The following is a 16834-nucleotide window of genomic DNA, read 5'->3' on the forward strand; positions in this document are numbered from 1 at the left end:
CAGCAAATCTACATTCTCCTGGATACACAGAGGAACTATACAGTATATCCGGATTAATGTTCATGGAAACATAGTTTTACACTGTGCAAATGTTCAGATCAATGTGTTACAAAGTTACATGGTTAAATAGTTACATTTTTATTTATCAAATGTTTTACCAGGAAGTAATACATTGAGAGTTACCTCTCGTTTCCAAGTATGTCCTACATAGTAGATGAGGTTAAAAAAAAAAAAAAAGACACATGTCCATCAAGTTCAACCCATGGTCAAATTATTTTAACATAAAATATTACTCAAATATTTATATTACTCAAATATTTATATTACGTGTCAGTATTTTGAGATGTTCCATGTACAGTAGATATGGTTGTCGCATGTGTACATACTGTAGGTTAGACAAATTTGCTCAGCTTCTATCAACGAGGGTAGCTTTGATCTTTTTTTTTTTTACCCAACATGGAACATAAAAGGCAGCGTATGAGGGCCCATGCTTAGACCTCGTCCATAGTGCAAGATACGGAGCGAGCTACATAGCTTGCGCTACAAACAAAACGTGTGTATTCCAAAGCGCATGGCCATAGTGAGCGCGAGCTTGCACGTGAGATACAAGGATACCAAAAGCAGAGGAGACCAACTTGTTTGCTATTGCAGAGAGACAGCCTGGTCATGGGAGCGGCTAACAGCCAATGAAAATGTAGTAAGCTATTCTGCCTGGATACTGTTCAAATGACTTTTTGTCAGTGGAGTTGTGTTAGCTGTGAGAATATGGACAACTCAACTATTGAACATTTCTGAGGTTTACAAATGTGAAACTTTAATTCATACCATGACAGAAATAGCAATGATAATTTATGGAGAGAAATTTCTGATGTATTGTCCATTACTTGTATATAATTGTTATTTATTTTAAAAAAATTGTAGTGTACAATGCATCACATTTTATTTTTATTTTATTATTTTTTAACAAGGCATGTTTTCATGCATGACATAGTGTATATATATATATATATATATATATATATATATATATATATATATATATATACTTGCAGAATACTTCTGTAAATTGCATGGCATTATGCATTTTATTATTTGCTAAAGGCGTGTTCAAGCATGACACGCCCTCCATGTCATGACTGCACCCACCCCCTCGCTCACTTTCCAGAAACCTACAGTCCACACATCGCCGGAGAGGAAAGCGTGCGCGAGGCAAGTAGCACTGTAGCACTCGCGCTCGCTTTCACTATGGACAAAGCCTAAGGAGGGCAGAGTGCTGGAAAAGGAAGAAAACGGGTGGACGTTTCAGTTAAACGTCCCCAGTTAATTTTCTTTAGCACAATACAACCTGCCACGGACCGCTCTAGATTTAGCTCCAACCAGATTTTGAAAATAAATGTTATCAATATTGTATTAGCGGTAAAACGTAAAACATGTATTGCCATGGTCCCTGTGCTTCCTGAAAAATCAAGAAAAACCACATTGCTTCAGCAGCCACATTACTTTGGGTTAGCTGGGATCTTGAAATCAGGAAAAGAAATAACGCCGGTCAAATCCTTGGCTTCTACAACATCCACTTTTACACCATCCGGATCCTTAAAATACAAAAATATTGTACAGATAGCAGCAACGTCAACTGTATTTCACTTCTTATGCTTACTGATACCAGTTACATTTTTAAGAATAGGTTGTTTAGGATTGAATGCAGTAGCCAGACACTTGTGAACAAAGCCCATGCTTACTTAGCAGAGATGCGGCTTTATTGGAGTAAAACACGAATACAAAGATGCAAAGCGGGCTTTAATCAGTTTGTGACATGTACAGTTCATGCTCTCTCTACGCCAGGGGTGCGCTTGATTTTTCAGGGGGGCGCGGCAGCTACAGAGGTCCTGCGATCCCCCCAAGGCATTTAAATTAAATGCCCGGGGGAACCGCACGAAGCCTCTGTATCTTCTCCTACCTGGTCTTCGGTGACGCGTCACCATGGTCACCGCGGGGGCACGTGACGCCACGTTGCCATGGCAACGTGATATGACATGGCCCCGCGACCTCACTTGACACCGGAGCCAAGCATGGGGAGGGGCACGAGCAGGGGGAGGAGAGCAGGCAGGGGGGCGCAGGGAGAAAACTTGGCACACCCCTGCCCTACGCTACTCGAGATGATCCTTGACCAATTTTCTCTCTCATTCAACACACACAGTATGCACTTTGCCCCCTCTGCTTGGTTTCCCCTTATCTGAGACCACTATTATCCCTGGGCCTAATTTTCTCAGTAGTACATGAGTACTCAACTCCAGTCCTCAAACTCCCCCCCCCCTCCCCTCCCCCAAACAGGTCAGGTTATCCCAGCCTCAGCACAGGTGGCTCAATCAAATCATGCTTAGACACAGGTAGCTCAATATGTCCCTGCTTCAGCACAGGTGGCTCAATCAGAGGCTCAGTCCTTACTGAGCCTCTGATTGAGCCACCTGTGCTAAAGCAGGGATACCCTGAAAACCTGACCTGTTGGGGGCGGGGGGGTGTTGACCACCCTTGTTGTAGTGCACACTAGATTCCTAAGACCACTGTTATTAGGCCTCTCTTGCACACAAGGACACAGCCTTGTGTTGCAATCAGAGACATGCAGCATGACCAGTTTTGAACGCTAAACAAATTGCTTATTTAATCACTATCAAAAATCCATGTGTTCTTGCGCACCTGCATCAGGACGTCTCATGGTTGTGCGGCATCAAATGTGTACTCGACTTGCAATGACAGCCGACAGAAGCACCCAACAAAAAGTACACAACAGCCATGCTGACTTCAGCAATGGGGTGCGTCACTTACAATTACTGATCCAGACTCCCATCAGAGCGATGCAAAACATTTGCAGAAGTTTGTGAACCGCGCGAAACATTCCCCTTTGCGGCATACTCGGTGTCCGCAAGCGATTGGTCAAGCATTAAGTCAATACAGTATATGCCAATTTGCTAAATGATACAAAACTGCTAGATTTGCTTAATGCGGAGTCTATATATAGAGCACACACTATGTTTCGCTCACTGTCCTGGGATATTCTGCTGTAAGCTTGCGAAATGTTCAAATCTAAGACTAACTGCGTGACATTATTTGCCCATGGAAGCTTAACGAAACATTTCGCAAGAAACAACAAGTAAAAAAAAAAGTAACAAAAGGTTGTAACTGCACTTTGGATAATTTTGCAATTTTTTTGTTGCAATCCTGAACACTGGATTTTGTAGACACAGACCTACACTCAAAGTAATGAGTTAAAGCTGCAGTTCAGTCTTTTTTTTTTTTTTTAAATTTTTTTTTTTAATTCAATAGTTTCATGTGGGCAATCTCTAATTACCTAAAGAACTGTATAGCTGCCAGTCAATTCGTTCTCCATGTATTGATCGGCAAAATTTGGTGAGATCTTTAGAGATGGGATATGTTTTTCATCTGCTTGTCTATCAGTCAGTGAAAGCTCATGAATATTCATGAGCACTCCTGCACTGACATGTGCAAGAGGGAGGGCAGGGCTGACAAAGGGGTGTGCCAGGGCTTGTGACAGGACATGAAGGGGCAGTGCCTTAGTAAATGCTTGTTAAAATAGAATACAAGAAAATTGATCTTTCAAAGTTGTTTTTTTAAAAACAGAAAATGCTAAAAGTATTTTTTCTTACTACAGAACTGATTTATTAAAAAAACACACATGCAGGATATTGACTGAACTGCAGCTTTAAAAGCCACCAAACAGCTCGTTTTCTCCTCTCCTAAAATCCCTATTACTGTTTTCTAAAACTTGCTATTAATAAAAAGCAATACATTACACATGGCATAGGATGATCAAGTATAATGATGCCACTAATCACACTTAGGAATATTACTGTGCTTTCTTACGGCAACACAACACTTCACTACAAAATTCTGTTATCAAAGTGATATTGTGTAGAATAAACACACGGTATGTATTACATTTGGAATACAATGGAGGTCTACTATTGCTCGATATAAGATACAGATATTGCTTTTTAACCTCTGATCTCTTTATATTTATGGAGGTAAAAAAAACAAAATGAAACAAAATTTGTGATTTGTACGCCCATATTCCATCATTAAAATATCAATGCTTACCACAAATGTTAAGACGGTGGTTCGGAGTGCCGGCTTCAGCTCTTCATCCAAAGAGTAAACTCTCATTTTTACTGCAAAATATGAATTGCCGTTACATAACATGGAACAGCTGTGATAAGGAATTGTGAGGATCATTAAATCCATGAATGTACACGGAAAGCTAGGAAGGAGAGTAGCCATGTTGGTCCTTTCTTCCATGTAGTAACAAAGGAGGAGAGGGAGGAGGGGGTGTGATACCTTCTATTGGACCAACAAGTAGTTGAGATGTTATAAGCTTTCCAACCTCTCAGGGTCCTTCATCAGATTTCCCTGAGTGGTTGGAGAGCTTGTAACATATAAACTACTTGTTGGTCCAATAAAAGGTGTCAGACCCCCTACTCCCTCTCCTCCTCCTTTGTAACTAGATGAATGAACAGGGACACTTGAGGAAGAAGAACCCCAGTAACAACAAAAGGTGCAGGTCATGCTTTCGAAATATTATTTAGGTATCACTTTAATTGCTTTCATTATGTTTATTTGAACTTCATCCACAATATGTGGCGGCAGTCTATAATGAATTTCTTTCCATTTTGGAGGAATTTATTTATAAAAATGTGTTACTAGGAAGTAATACATTGTTACCTCTCATTTTCAAGTATGTCCTGGGAATGGAAACTTGTGCCAAGTTTTCTTGACAGAGTTTAAACAACCAGGCTCTCGGTGCCTTAGCTTAAATTGCCAATGTTTCGTTATGTGTTTGTGAGAGATATATATATATATATATATATATATATATATATATATATATATATATGTAGATATACAGTGGTCGACAAATCACCAAAAAATCTACTCGCCCAACAAAAAAATCTACTCGCCACCTAGTACCAAACGTGTGATGCTTGGGCCAATAGGAGCTCGCCATGATGTTAAATCCACTCGATCGGGACGTGCAAATGTATAGGTTTGTCGAACACTGTAGATATAGATAGATCAGAACATCAGAGAAATGGCTGCACGCTCAGAAGCAGTTTCCATGCTTGATAAAACCTAAGCAATCATAGTATCAGTACTGGACACAAAAAGATGATTAATGGTGTGTGTGTGTGTGTGTGTGTGTGTGTGTGTGTGTGTGTGTGTGTGTGTGTGTGTGTGTGTGTGTGTGTGTGTGTGTGTGTGTGTGTGTCTAGAAAGTGGAAACAAGAAAATGTTTGTATTTTTATAAGCAAAAAAAAAAAGCAATATATTATGCATAGAGTCTAGAAAAAGTTGCACAATTGCTTGGAAAAGCAGGACTCTTCAGTCTTTGCAGTGAAACAAGAGACAGTTAAAATGCATTCAGAAATATAAGAAGAAAGTGAATAATGTGTATTACTTTACCAGATTGCTCGGGAGTGTAAATAGGTTTGTCTGTCTGAATGAAAATAAATCCATTCTTATAGGTAATTGGCACTTTTTCTTCTTTGGTGAAAGTGGCAGTCTGAGCTTCCAGAAACACGTACTGCTGTGAACTGCCTTCTCTAGGTATATCTTTGGGTTGAATCTAGAATCAAGGAGTAGCTATGTTATACCTCAAAAAGAACATCAAACTGGCTCAATAGTTGAGCAAAAGTGTGTACTCAATTTACCAAGGAGACAAATCACATGGACAGGAATGAGGTTTATTTGGGATACATTTTATATTATTGTTTGTGGTTTTTTCCCCATTCTAAAAAAAATATATATTAATTACCCATCACTAAATTAGTTTTCAATTACCCAAATACTGAACCATTAATGTGAGTACATATGCCAAGCAGTGCTATCGCATAACAAAGCAGTGTTATTCCATAAGACACTTACAACGCTGGGAAACACCTTACAGCTCAATCGGGAGTGCCAGACTCCATGAAGTAGTGGCTGTGTCAGTGGACGCACAAAGGGTCAGTATAGGTCGGAGTATTTTAAATAGATCCTCGTTTGCAGACAGAGCCATTGTAATAGCTACCGCCTGTTTTACTTTCTGTAAATTGCAGATTGACGGATGTAAGCCCAGAAACTTGTTTAAATGATTATTTTCCAGAGAGAAGGCATGGCTCAGTGAGTAAGAAACTGACTGGCACAGAGTTTGAAGCAGGGGAACCTGGTTCAATTACTGGTGTTGGCTCCTTGTGACCTTGGGCAAGTCACTTTTTCTCCCTGTGCCTCAGGCACCACAAACAGATTGTAAGCTCTACAGGGCAGGGACCTGTGCCTGCAAAATGTCTCTGTAAAGCGCTACGTAAAACTAGTAGCGCTATACAAGAACATGCTATTTTTATTTGAAGCGCACTAGTTGTTGCTGCATATTGTGCAGATGATGCGTGCCGGTGATCTATGGTACATTTCTCAGTGACATGTAGTACATGTGTTGGGCAATGGTGTGATTAGTGCAAAATAGGAAACAGGTGAGAAACACAGTCACTGTGAACGCCGGGTAACGCTGAGGCTGCCTGTGGAAGTCACTATTGTTGCCCTGAAACATATTTGACTTTTACAGTTTGTCTATTGTGTAAACTGCTTGAAATATATATTTGTATTCTGCCTGTAAAATATAAAGAATTATTACATTTTATTAGCACCATCTACCTTCAATTGAACTATGTTTCATATTCATACCTTCCAACTGTACCTCACAGGTATACTACATTTTTGGGGGTTCTGTAAGATCAGCTGTACCTACTGTATTAAACAGTGTGTGTGTGTGTGTGTGTGCGTGCGTGCGTGCGTGCGCGTGCGTGTGTAAGCTGTATAGATTAATAACAGACTACCATAGGAATCCAGCACGAGTAGATGAAACATATAGTGCCCTTTTTCATATGCATAATGTTGTCTGTTCTGCATATTACTTTATTTAGTGTTGGTTCAGCACAGCAGTATTGATTTGGGGTAAATTTCCTGGAGAACACATGCACATCAGATACGAACTAATAAAATAAATGTGAGTCATTAATATCAAATGCATGCTGATGCTTTTTAATGGATACAACTACATTAGATTTAGAAAAATAAAAGAAGGAGATGACAAATACAGCTGTGCATTGAAGTAATTATTTGCATTTCCCCTTGGCAGAAAACAGGTTAAACATATTGCTAAAAAGAACATAATAAAAAAACTTAGTTAAGATAAACTCCACAAGATTGGATACACACCATTAGATTCACTTTTCCCTGGTGTTTGTTGGCAGGTGTAAGTACAAGGTGTTGAGAAGCATATTTAGTTTTCTTATCTGGGTAACTATTTAAAGATATTCTTATAGGAAAGTCTCCTTGCTGCCCGAAAGCTTGGACAACCACAACTTCTGATGCCCCAACTCTCCATATCCGGGGTCCTGTGACAAGATACCTGTATAAAAGAGCAACATATGCATGTCATCCTGTTACAGCCATACATCAGATGTGGTTACGCAAAAGCAAGCCAAGATATACATATATATTACTTAATTAATCAACTAAAAAGGAAAATAAGAACCCTGTAACAGGAGACTTATCCCTGTTCACAAATGTGCCTCTAATCCAGCAGTGTGGTGGTTAACTGCTGGTAGGCAATTAACTAACACCACCTGCCTGATTAGATGGCTTAGAAAAGCCTGTCTTTTGAGACAGGAAGTGAGACTCCTTTGCTCACACCTGAGCTGAACTTGGAGACAGAGCAGAGATTCCTTAGTCCACAACTGGGCTGAACCAAGGAAGGGCAGATGTCTTGAGCGACAAGCTGACCACAAGACAAAGAGGACAAGATTCTAACCTGGAGCCTGACATTTTCTGTGCACACAAGGGTGCGGTTCAAGGAGAGCAGAGAAGCTTCCCCTACAGCAGCCCAGCTAACAGATAAGACTTTTTCGTATAAGACTATTATCTATGTATGTGTGTTGATAAATGTCTCCATGATTTGGGGCTGGTAAATAGCTTAGCTAACCAACCCAGTCAGAGAGGGCTGAGCTACATGTATAGATAGTCTCCAAAGCAGAGATAGGGGTTTTTGGTTGGCTCACTATTTCGCTTAGGTTGATTTTTTTGCTGTTTAAAGCGACAGGCACAATAAAGCCTTGTTATAATTTCACCTTACAACAGTCTCCATTGTGTACCTCTGCACATGTCCTCCTACATATGGTGTTAGAAGTGGGATGAGAGGTGGCATTTGAAGTTTAAAGGGCCTGAGATTGCCTGTGGAATATTTTTTTTGTGCTTTTGCCTGCATACAGTCTTGCAAACAAACCTGAGCAACAAAAACAAAGATTCACCTGCAGCAGAGATCAGAATTAAAGGGATACATACCCAGGCAGGAAACTTACACTGCACTGAAACCTACAAAACCACAGATGGACTATTTTCCCCAATCCCAAGAGGAGAGAGACTGCTGAAGCAGATAAACCTTATTTGCCTATCACAAAGTGTAATATGGTCATTGAAATAGGGGTTTTGCCTTCCAGCCATAGTCAGGGTTCAAGAAGTGAGTCAGCCCTTAAAAGGGGGTAGGTGTTTGTTGTTTTCAAAAGTTTCGCTGAAGCAGTGAATACAGATGGTGACCCACGAGCGGTACTGATATTGCAAATAAAGGTTGCCACACCGCATAGGACTACCAGCTGTGAATGGAGCATATGCAGAAAAGTGTGAAAATTGATACAAGACTGTGCTGAAGCAGGGGAATTTTTAGCAAACAAATGCTGAGTGTAAAATTGCCCTACCGGGGAAAAAGTAATTGCTGAACTGTGTAAAAGATATTCCAAAGCCAATTGCTGAGTGTTGAGTCACCCTGCCGGGAGTGAAAGAAATATTCCACTGCAAAGAATGTTTTTTTTTCTGCAAGTAAAAAAGTCTGCCTATGTATCTTGGGAGCAAAACAGACACCCAAAGTGTGAAGTGTGAATGCCATAATACCCAAAGATGAGACTGAAAATTACTGAACTCAAGCAGAAAACCAAATTCTGTTGCTGAAGCGGAGGGATTACACATAGCAAGTAAATGGTTTAAAGCAAATGCCTTTGCTGAAGCCAGAAAATGGGCAGCTAGCAAGCATTGTATTTAAAGAAATAGAACCTTGGGAATTTAAAATGGCCACCCAGCTGAAGTCAAATACAGACTCTGTAAAAATAGAGTGCAGGAAAAACGGCGGTGCATCTGCTGCTGAAGATTTAAAACCACACACTGCAAACCACAAAGTTTCCTAGGTGCATAAAACGTGGGATACTACGTGAAACGCGTCAGAGTGTTCTTTTGGCTGTATACTATGCCCTAAATAAATTTTGCACCTAGGAAACTTTGTGGTTTGCAGTGTGTGGTTTTAAATCTTCAGCAGCAGCAGCTGATGCACCGCCGTTTTTCCTGCACTCTCTTCAATTGTTCCTTGGTAGGAGCACGCTGGACAGGACCAGGATATCCCCAAGGTCAGCAGTGAGTAATTTATTTACTTCATTTATGTGATCAGTCCTACACATGGTTACCTAGACCACCACATAAGACTTACCTACATGGCTAGTGTCAAAATCTATGGGAGTGTGTTTTAACATTGGACTATCTGGAATCCTGAGTCTTATGAACTGTCTTATGCTATGAAGATGTTTATATATTTATATCATGACCAAACATCGCCTACTCCTGGTTAGCATCACAAGTGGGAATTAACCCTCCCCTTCCCTTCCATGTTCTGTAAAAATAAGGAAGAAAATTTGTTCCTGGTGTAAAGAACCCCACCACACAGAGCAGTGTCCCTTCAGGCCTTATTCAGACGACGAGAGTGAATGCATGCACAGTAATGCTAATGTTGTAAAACTTACCAAAGGAAAGAAAAGTCTACAGAGATGCCTGTGAGAGCTACGACCTCTACAAGCAAAATATGCCCACCTGTAGGACTACCACAATTGGGGGTTCTAGCAAATACAGTGGCAACAGCTGCAATAGCGCCTCCGGAGGTCAGAAAGAAAACTACACCTGAGAGCCCCAAAATGGAGGACAAGATGCAGCGTTCCTGTAATGAACCCTACCCCACGGAAGAGTGGCCCTTCCAGTCCAATAAAGAGGAAGACATCTCTTACGGGGAACCCGAACCGAGTCACACCCACAAAACACCCCAAGAATGGTGGGGGTGCCTGAACTTGGCACGAACCGAAAAGACCGCTCTCTATGATGACGAATATGGTCGACAAGAGAGAGCGGGAGCAGCAGATCACCCAATATTTCTGTCAGCTAAAGCAACTGCAAGAAAAGCCTGGCATATATAATGAAGCTGCTAAAGTATCAAAAAAGAAGGAGACCCCAGTATTCCTGATGGGACGGAGTCATCCAAAACAAAAAAGCGGAAAAAGAAAAGCGGTTCTTCACTTACCGTGGAAGGAACAGACACGTCCGCAGATCCTGTGGAGGAAAAGGGGGACCGAGTTGCCCTGCAGCCTAGAGAAAATGAAGAATTCGTCCCGCGGTTAACCGAATATCCAGAGGGCCCAAGGCAGAAGTCGTGTACCCCAAAGAAGTGTCTGTCCGGTGCCAACAGTGAGGAACCCTCAACCAACCATTCCAGGGAAGTGGAGCCGGAACCAGTGAGTGACGATCCCTTGACCAGCCCTGAAGATGCCCTGAAAAATGCCAGGCATGACTGTGATATGCTCCGTGAACAATTGAAACAAAAGAAAGATGGTTACACAGATCTACAGAAAAATAACGTGAGGCTACAAAAAGATGTGCTCACAATTTACTCTTTAGCCAGGACAGAATTGGACGATCTCAAGATTGAGCTAAATACTGCAAACGTTACTATTTCCGCCATGGATGAAAAGCAAAGCCAATCTGATAAAATGATGACTAAGCTGAAGCGGAAGTATGAGTAGGCACTGAAGCAGATGACAGTCTTCCAGCAAGAGGTTCACACTCTTCGCATAGAGCTGAATGCTTCACAACAGGAGGTCAACAATGGTGGACGTATCTCAGAAAGAGGTTCAGACACTCCGCAGAGCACTGGATGCCTCACATCATGAGACCAACAGCTGACGCACAGACCTGGAAGTTTCCAGAAAGGAACTACACAGTCTCACTGAGGAGCTGGACATATCTAAAGAAACAATTGTCAATCTTAAGACATCTCAAAGTCTCTCAGAAGGAGCTTCAGACCCTCAACCTAGAGAAGGAAATCTCACGCCAGGAGACTGTCATTCTCAAAGCAGATGTGCGTAAATGGAAGAAGGACTGCAAGGAGGCCCTGAATAGTACAGAGACTGAAAAAGGAGAAAATTTAAGATTACAAAGAAAAAAACTTAAAACTCAAAGAAGAAAATTTTAATTTGACAAACGACGTCAAGGAAAAAAAAGAAAAGCTGCACGAGCTTAAAGAAATAAATAGACTTTTGGAAGGTGAGAAGTTTGAAGCAGAGCACCGACTGCAGAACCAACTGCAAGGTCTGCGTACGCACCTCGAGAAGGCTGAGGAGAAACAGCGAACTCTGCAGGAAGACAATCTGCAGGCTGTTAAAGAAATTCAAGTCCTGATTGAACGTCTGATTACCCAGTATGTCCCCGCAAAGCAGCATGAGAAACTGAAGGCTACCCTGAGCGTCACCAAAGCAACGCTAAAGGCCAAGCTTAGAACTCAGGTGATGCGGCACAAAAGGGAGCACAAGAAGGTCCAGAAACTGAAACAAGTAACTGTGGCCCAAGCAAAGAAGTTCATAGTGCTTCACAATGCAATAAAAATGTGGAAGCAAGCTCAGAGAAATCAAAGTACGCAGATAAATTCCCTGAGAAGAAACTTGCAAGACGCACTCAAACAGGTTGAGACTCTGCAGACCAGTAACTTACAGATTCCTCCAATACGGAAAAAGGTATTGGCTCTGCCCAAGCACCAGTATCCCACAGTAACTAATGCCCGTGAGGACAAGGGTACAGTGAGAGTTGGGGACTCCACACACCTTCAAAACAAGATTACGAAGTTTGAGCCACCTAAGAAAGCACTAGCCAAACCTACAGCTGCCCAACAGGCAACAAACAGAGGTAGGAGTGCAGAATCAAAGCCAGAAGAATCCTTAGCTGAGGAAGCTGAAAAGATAGGACGTTCTCTGGAAAGGGCAGTGGAGGTGCAACTCAGTCCCAAAGAAGCTGAACTGGCGACTCCGTTGTGTGGAGGAGGTGCAGAAAGACCGCTTCAAAAGCGGAAAACTCTAAGGGCTAGTCCTAACTGCTCTACAACTGTTGCCATACAGTTTGTCTACAAAAAGAGGAGTGCCCGACGCAACGGAAATCTCATGACCGCGCACTCTGTAAAAAGACTTTACTTGGAAAAAGTCCTCCTCGAGCGACTGAGGAGTGCTGATCTCAAGCACCTTCGGGAGGAGACAAAAATAAACTGGAGAAAGGGCTCCAATCCCAGCGGGACAGGGGGTTCTCTTCCTCCATCCACTCTCATTCTAGTCACAAAGATCTCGAATGAGAGTGGAAGGATGGGCTTTGGCCGTGGTAAGCCCGAGCTTCCCACAAACAGGGGAGGTATGTAACAGGAGACTTATCCCTGTTCACAAATGTGCCTCTAATCCAGCAGTGTGGTGGATAACTGCTGGTAGGCAATTAACTAACACCACCTGCCTGATTAGATAGCTTAGAAAAGCCTGTCTTTTGAGACAGGAAGTGAGACTCCTTTGCTCACACCTGAGCTGAACTTGGAGACAGAGCAGAGATTCCTTAGTCCACAACTGGGCTGAACCAAGGAAGGGCAGATGTCTTGAGCGACAAGCTGACCACAAGACAAAGAGGACAAGATTCTAACCTGGAGCCTGACATTTTCTGTGCACACAAGGGTGCGGTTCAAGGAGAGCAGAGAAGCTTCCCCTACAGCAGCCCAGCTAACAGATAAGACTTTTTCGTATAAGACTATTATCTATGTATGTGTATTGATAAATGTCTCCATGATTTGGGGCTGGTAAATAGCTTAGCTAACCAACCCAGTCAGAGAGGGCTGAGCTACATGTATAGATAGTCTCCAAAGCAGTGATAGGAGTTTTTGGTTGGCAAACTATTTCGCTTAGGTTGATTTTTTTTGCTGTTTAAAGCGACAGGCACAATAAAGCCTTGTTATAATTTCACCTTACAACAGTCTCCATTGTGTACCTCTGCACATGTCCTCCTACAAACCCCATGCAACAACTTCACCAGTTGCCGACACCTTTGTATAGTTAGGCAATTAGGTATAAATTAACACAAAAAAAGTAGATTCTCCATGGAAATAATGATGACATCTCACTTTCCCTAAAACCAGCCACAAACTATGGTGTCCTGGAAGCAGTCTCAGGAAATTAAGCTTGGCATAGAAGTACTAGCTGTAATCCGTTATCCCTATTTTTGGCAGGCGAGTGTCTAAACAACAGCTATGCACACTGAACCTGGTTTAGAAGCAATGAGGTTATGATATCTAGCTACTGCAGGGGTGGGCAACTCTGGGCCTCAAGAGCTACCAACAGGTCCGGTTTTCAGGATATCCCTGCTTCACACAGGTGGCTCAATCAATGGATCAGTCTTCAACTGACCCACTGATTTAGCCACCTGCACTGAAGCAGGGATATACATTTTGATCACAAAGGCAGCAAACCTGTCACTTTAAAATAAAAACTTTAACATTCTACCAAAAATCTAAAAAAAACAAAATGCAAACATGTCTCTGGTGTGGTACAGAATAACAGGAACAGGTTTAAATGGCGCATGAAATTGTATATTTCCTTGGTTATTCCTGATGATGGAAATCTTAACGTGCCGACCAACCTCACAGCAGCAACGCGTACAATGTTCATTCTAATAGCATTTTGCAAAAAGTAACAAAAATCCAAGACCAAAACATTTATTGGAAATCAGTGTTGTAAAGTGGAAATCAAAAATAAATGCTGGTCTATAAATATCACGGCCACAGACAGGTGGTCCTCGCTATCCAACGTTTCACTTTACAATGAATGGCATATCTAATGCTTTACAATGCAACCTTATGGGCTGTTTTTCGCCACTGATTAACATGGGACTCACTCTACAACAGTGTCACTAACCAACGCTACTTCCAGAACGGATTCCGTTGGATAACCGAGGACTGTCTGTATACTCTGACTGAACTGTCTCTCTCTTTATATTTCAAATTACATTAAAAAGGAAGGTTAATAATGTCGCGGAAGATGCTCCTTTGATTAAGCAGAAATCAACTTGGTAAACTGATACGTGCCCCATTTTATTATTGCAACCTTTCATATTTAGCACATTGTAATCAGGCAAAGCATAAAGCCAAACAAGAAAGGAATTAAATGTGACAGCATTGCTCTGGCTAATCGATGCAGGTATCCCTAGACATACGAAAACCCTAATTGGACATCTCTCATCTATGCCGCCACAATACACTAGCTAGAATGTGGAAAAGACACTCCCCCATCCATGGAAGAATGGTGGTACAGAGTGGAATTTATTAGAATAATGGAGAAGCTGACATACTCCTTAAACAAACACCAAAATACCACAACATATGGGCTCCCTACCATGAGTATAATGGAGAGTTCTACTGACAAATGACAAATTTGGGGCCATAATGCCAGGGTCCTTCATACACCGAACAAGGTTACATTTTGAAGTTAGATGAATAAGATAGCCTAGCATCATACATTTCTAGTATAATCTATCAGCAGGACCGCTTTATACATTAGGCCGACTAGGCACAGTGCCGAGGGCCTATGAACCTTTTAGGGCCTACAATATTTCACTTGAAAAAATACCTAAACAAAAAAAAAAAAAAAAAAATCACAAAATAAGAGAAAACAGCACATTTTAATTTAAAATGCCTTCGAAGTATCGATACCTTTAAATATCGAAACAAAAGTATCGATATCAAATGGCGCTAGTATCAAAAGAAACATAAAAATAGAAATTAGCGTAAAAATAGCGGACACACAGGACTCTAGAAATAAGTGCCTAGGGCCTACGAAGGTCTTAAAAACGCCCTGTCTATTAGTACCCCTGTAAATTGTAAAAATCTATCAAACTCATTTGAATGCTGACCTTGAATGCTGATTTTTCTTGTTTTTCTTTTACCTTTATATGGAATATTTCTATTGTTATGTTGGGAGAACGGCAATATACAATGTACAGGTGACCTCACGACCATAACGGAATGTTGTGTCTACAATGTTTCATGTGTTTTGGAATATTGTGTAAAGCAGGAGTTTTCAATACAATTTGAATACAAAAAAAAAAATGTCAAAAGTGACACAATTGTGCTGCAGCTGCACAATATTCCTCCACTAATGACTATGCAGGTTTTAAAAAGAGAGAGGTAGCTGAGGGTAAGGAGTTTTAATGTTTACAATAATTTAAGAATTAATATTAGCAGCCAAATAAAATAGATCAGTATTATTGTAAAACACATTGTGAGGACTGCTCTTTGCTTTTTTTTTTTTTTTAAGTTCAGAAAAAAAAAGGTAGGTAAGGAAAAGTATATTCATACATTTCTGCTTATCCACATATATAGTCATTTAAATTGTGTGACTTGAGACAGACTGTGACTTAAACGCCAGGTTTCCTCAAAGAACAACAAGATTGAGAATCGAGTTGTTGCACTGAACAAAACTACAATAAAATATACATTTATATTGTCTCAAAAACATAGGCATTCTAGAAAACAAAAAACAAACATACACTAAAAACTTTCACATTGGTCCTAAAAATAGGACCTGCTGCTAGAATTCCGTGCTACATTATGTACATAACTTTTACTATGTCCATTTTCAATATAATCCATATATTTAAAGACAAATATATATTATTCTGCATTTAAATATAAAAACAGATTAACTTACGTTTGTTCTTGGGTTTGACTTCTCTCACACAGTGCCAATATGAAAGCAATTTTTAAAAAAAGCATCTCAAGAGGGTGTGCAGATAATTATAGTCATCTACAGAGTGGCGTGGAGTTAAAATAAGAGAAGGGATTTGGGGCTAGTTTTTCAAACAAGGCAGAGATTGTGAAATTATTATCTTTTGGGATTTATCTACCACCCACTGGCAGGAACCCTCCCACTCAGTCCTGAAATAGCTGCCAAAATGTGTTACTTTGCCCTTTCGTTTACTATTTCACTGATAAGATGACTTATTGTCCTTCTGTCTATCCCTATCTTTGAATAGAATGGGATCCAATCTCCTCCTCCTCCTCCTCCTAATTAAAGCCTTCAATATATGTTTACTGCTGGTGGCTGGTCCTCCAAGGACAGAAAATCAGGGAGATTTGGGGGGTTCTGGCCCAAAACATGGTCATGTTAATGTAAAACTGCAGATTTTTTCATGAGGGAGATTAAATGAGTCTTTGAGGGCTATGCTACATCAATCGGTCTAAAGGCCCTTTGTGATGAAGAGGTTCCAGTGTCAGACCCAACAGGATTAGATCCCACAACTTCTGCTATCCAGGGCAGCAGCTCTAGCATTGAACTAGCCCAGATGCCGGGAAACTCCGCTCTCTCAGGTGTGCTCATTTTCTTGCACAAGGAACATTGAACTGGCAACCAGAAAGTAGGAAGGGACTGTTTTTAAAGCAGCAATACAGCGGCCTCCCTAGCCATAGGTGGGCGGGCTTCATGACCAGGGGGGTCTGGCCTTCCCCTCGCTGGCCCGCCCCCACTCCACCCTCCCCGGCCCAGGGGAGGAGTTCCCGGAACGTAAGGCCAGGCTGGCGGGCAGCACGTCCTCTTTTGCTGCCCGCCAGACGATTAGTTAGGAGCCGCGC

The 16834-nt window shown here is 41.3% G+C and overlaps 1 protein-coding gene across 2 annotated transcripts in view; it reads right to left on the bottom strand.

Moving 5' to 3' along the window:
* The window catches only part of C5 (complement C5), an 81465-nt gene extending 65365 nt beyond the window's left edge, over positions 1-16100 (bottom strand). The window contains exons 1-5 of one of the 2 annotated variants that reach the window (XM_075578957.1): positions 15915-16100; positions 7264-7456; positions 5473-5635; positions 4114-4184; positions 1501-1592 (exon numbers count right to left, since the gene is read on the bottom strand). In XM_075578957.1, the coding sequence (XP_075435072.1) occupies positions 1501-1592; positions 4114-4184; positions 5473-5635; positions 7264-7456; positions 15915-15979 (584 nt within the window). In that variant the 5' untranslated portion in view covers positions 15980-16100. The remainder of the gene's footprint in view (positions 1-1500; positions 1593-4113; positions 4185-5472; positions 5636-7263; positions 7457-15914) is intronic. The other variant, XM_075578956.1, reaches the window with a different exon arrangement.
* Between the last annotated feature and the right edge of the window lie 734 nt (positions 16101-16834).

Source organism: Ascaphus truei, chromosome 21, assembly GCF_040206685.1.
Source record: "Ascaphus truei isolate aAscTru1 chromosome 21, aAscTru1.hap1, whole genome shotgun sequence".
Lineage (NCBI taxonomy): Eukaryota > Metazoa > Chordata > Amphibia > Anura > Ascaphidae > Ascaphus > Ascaphus truei.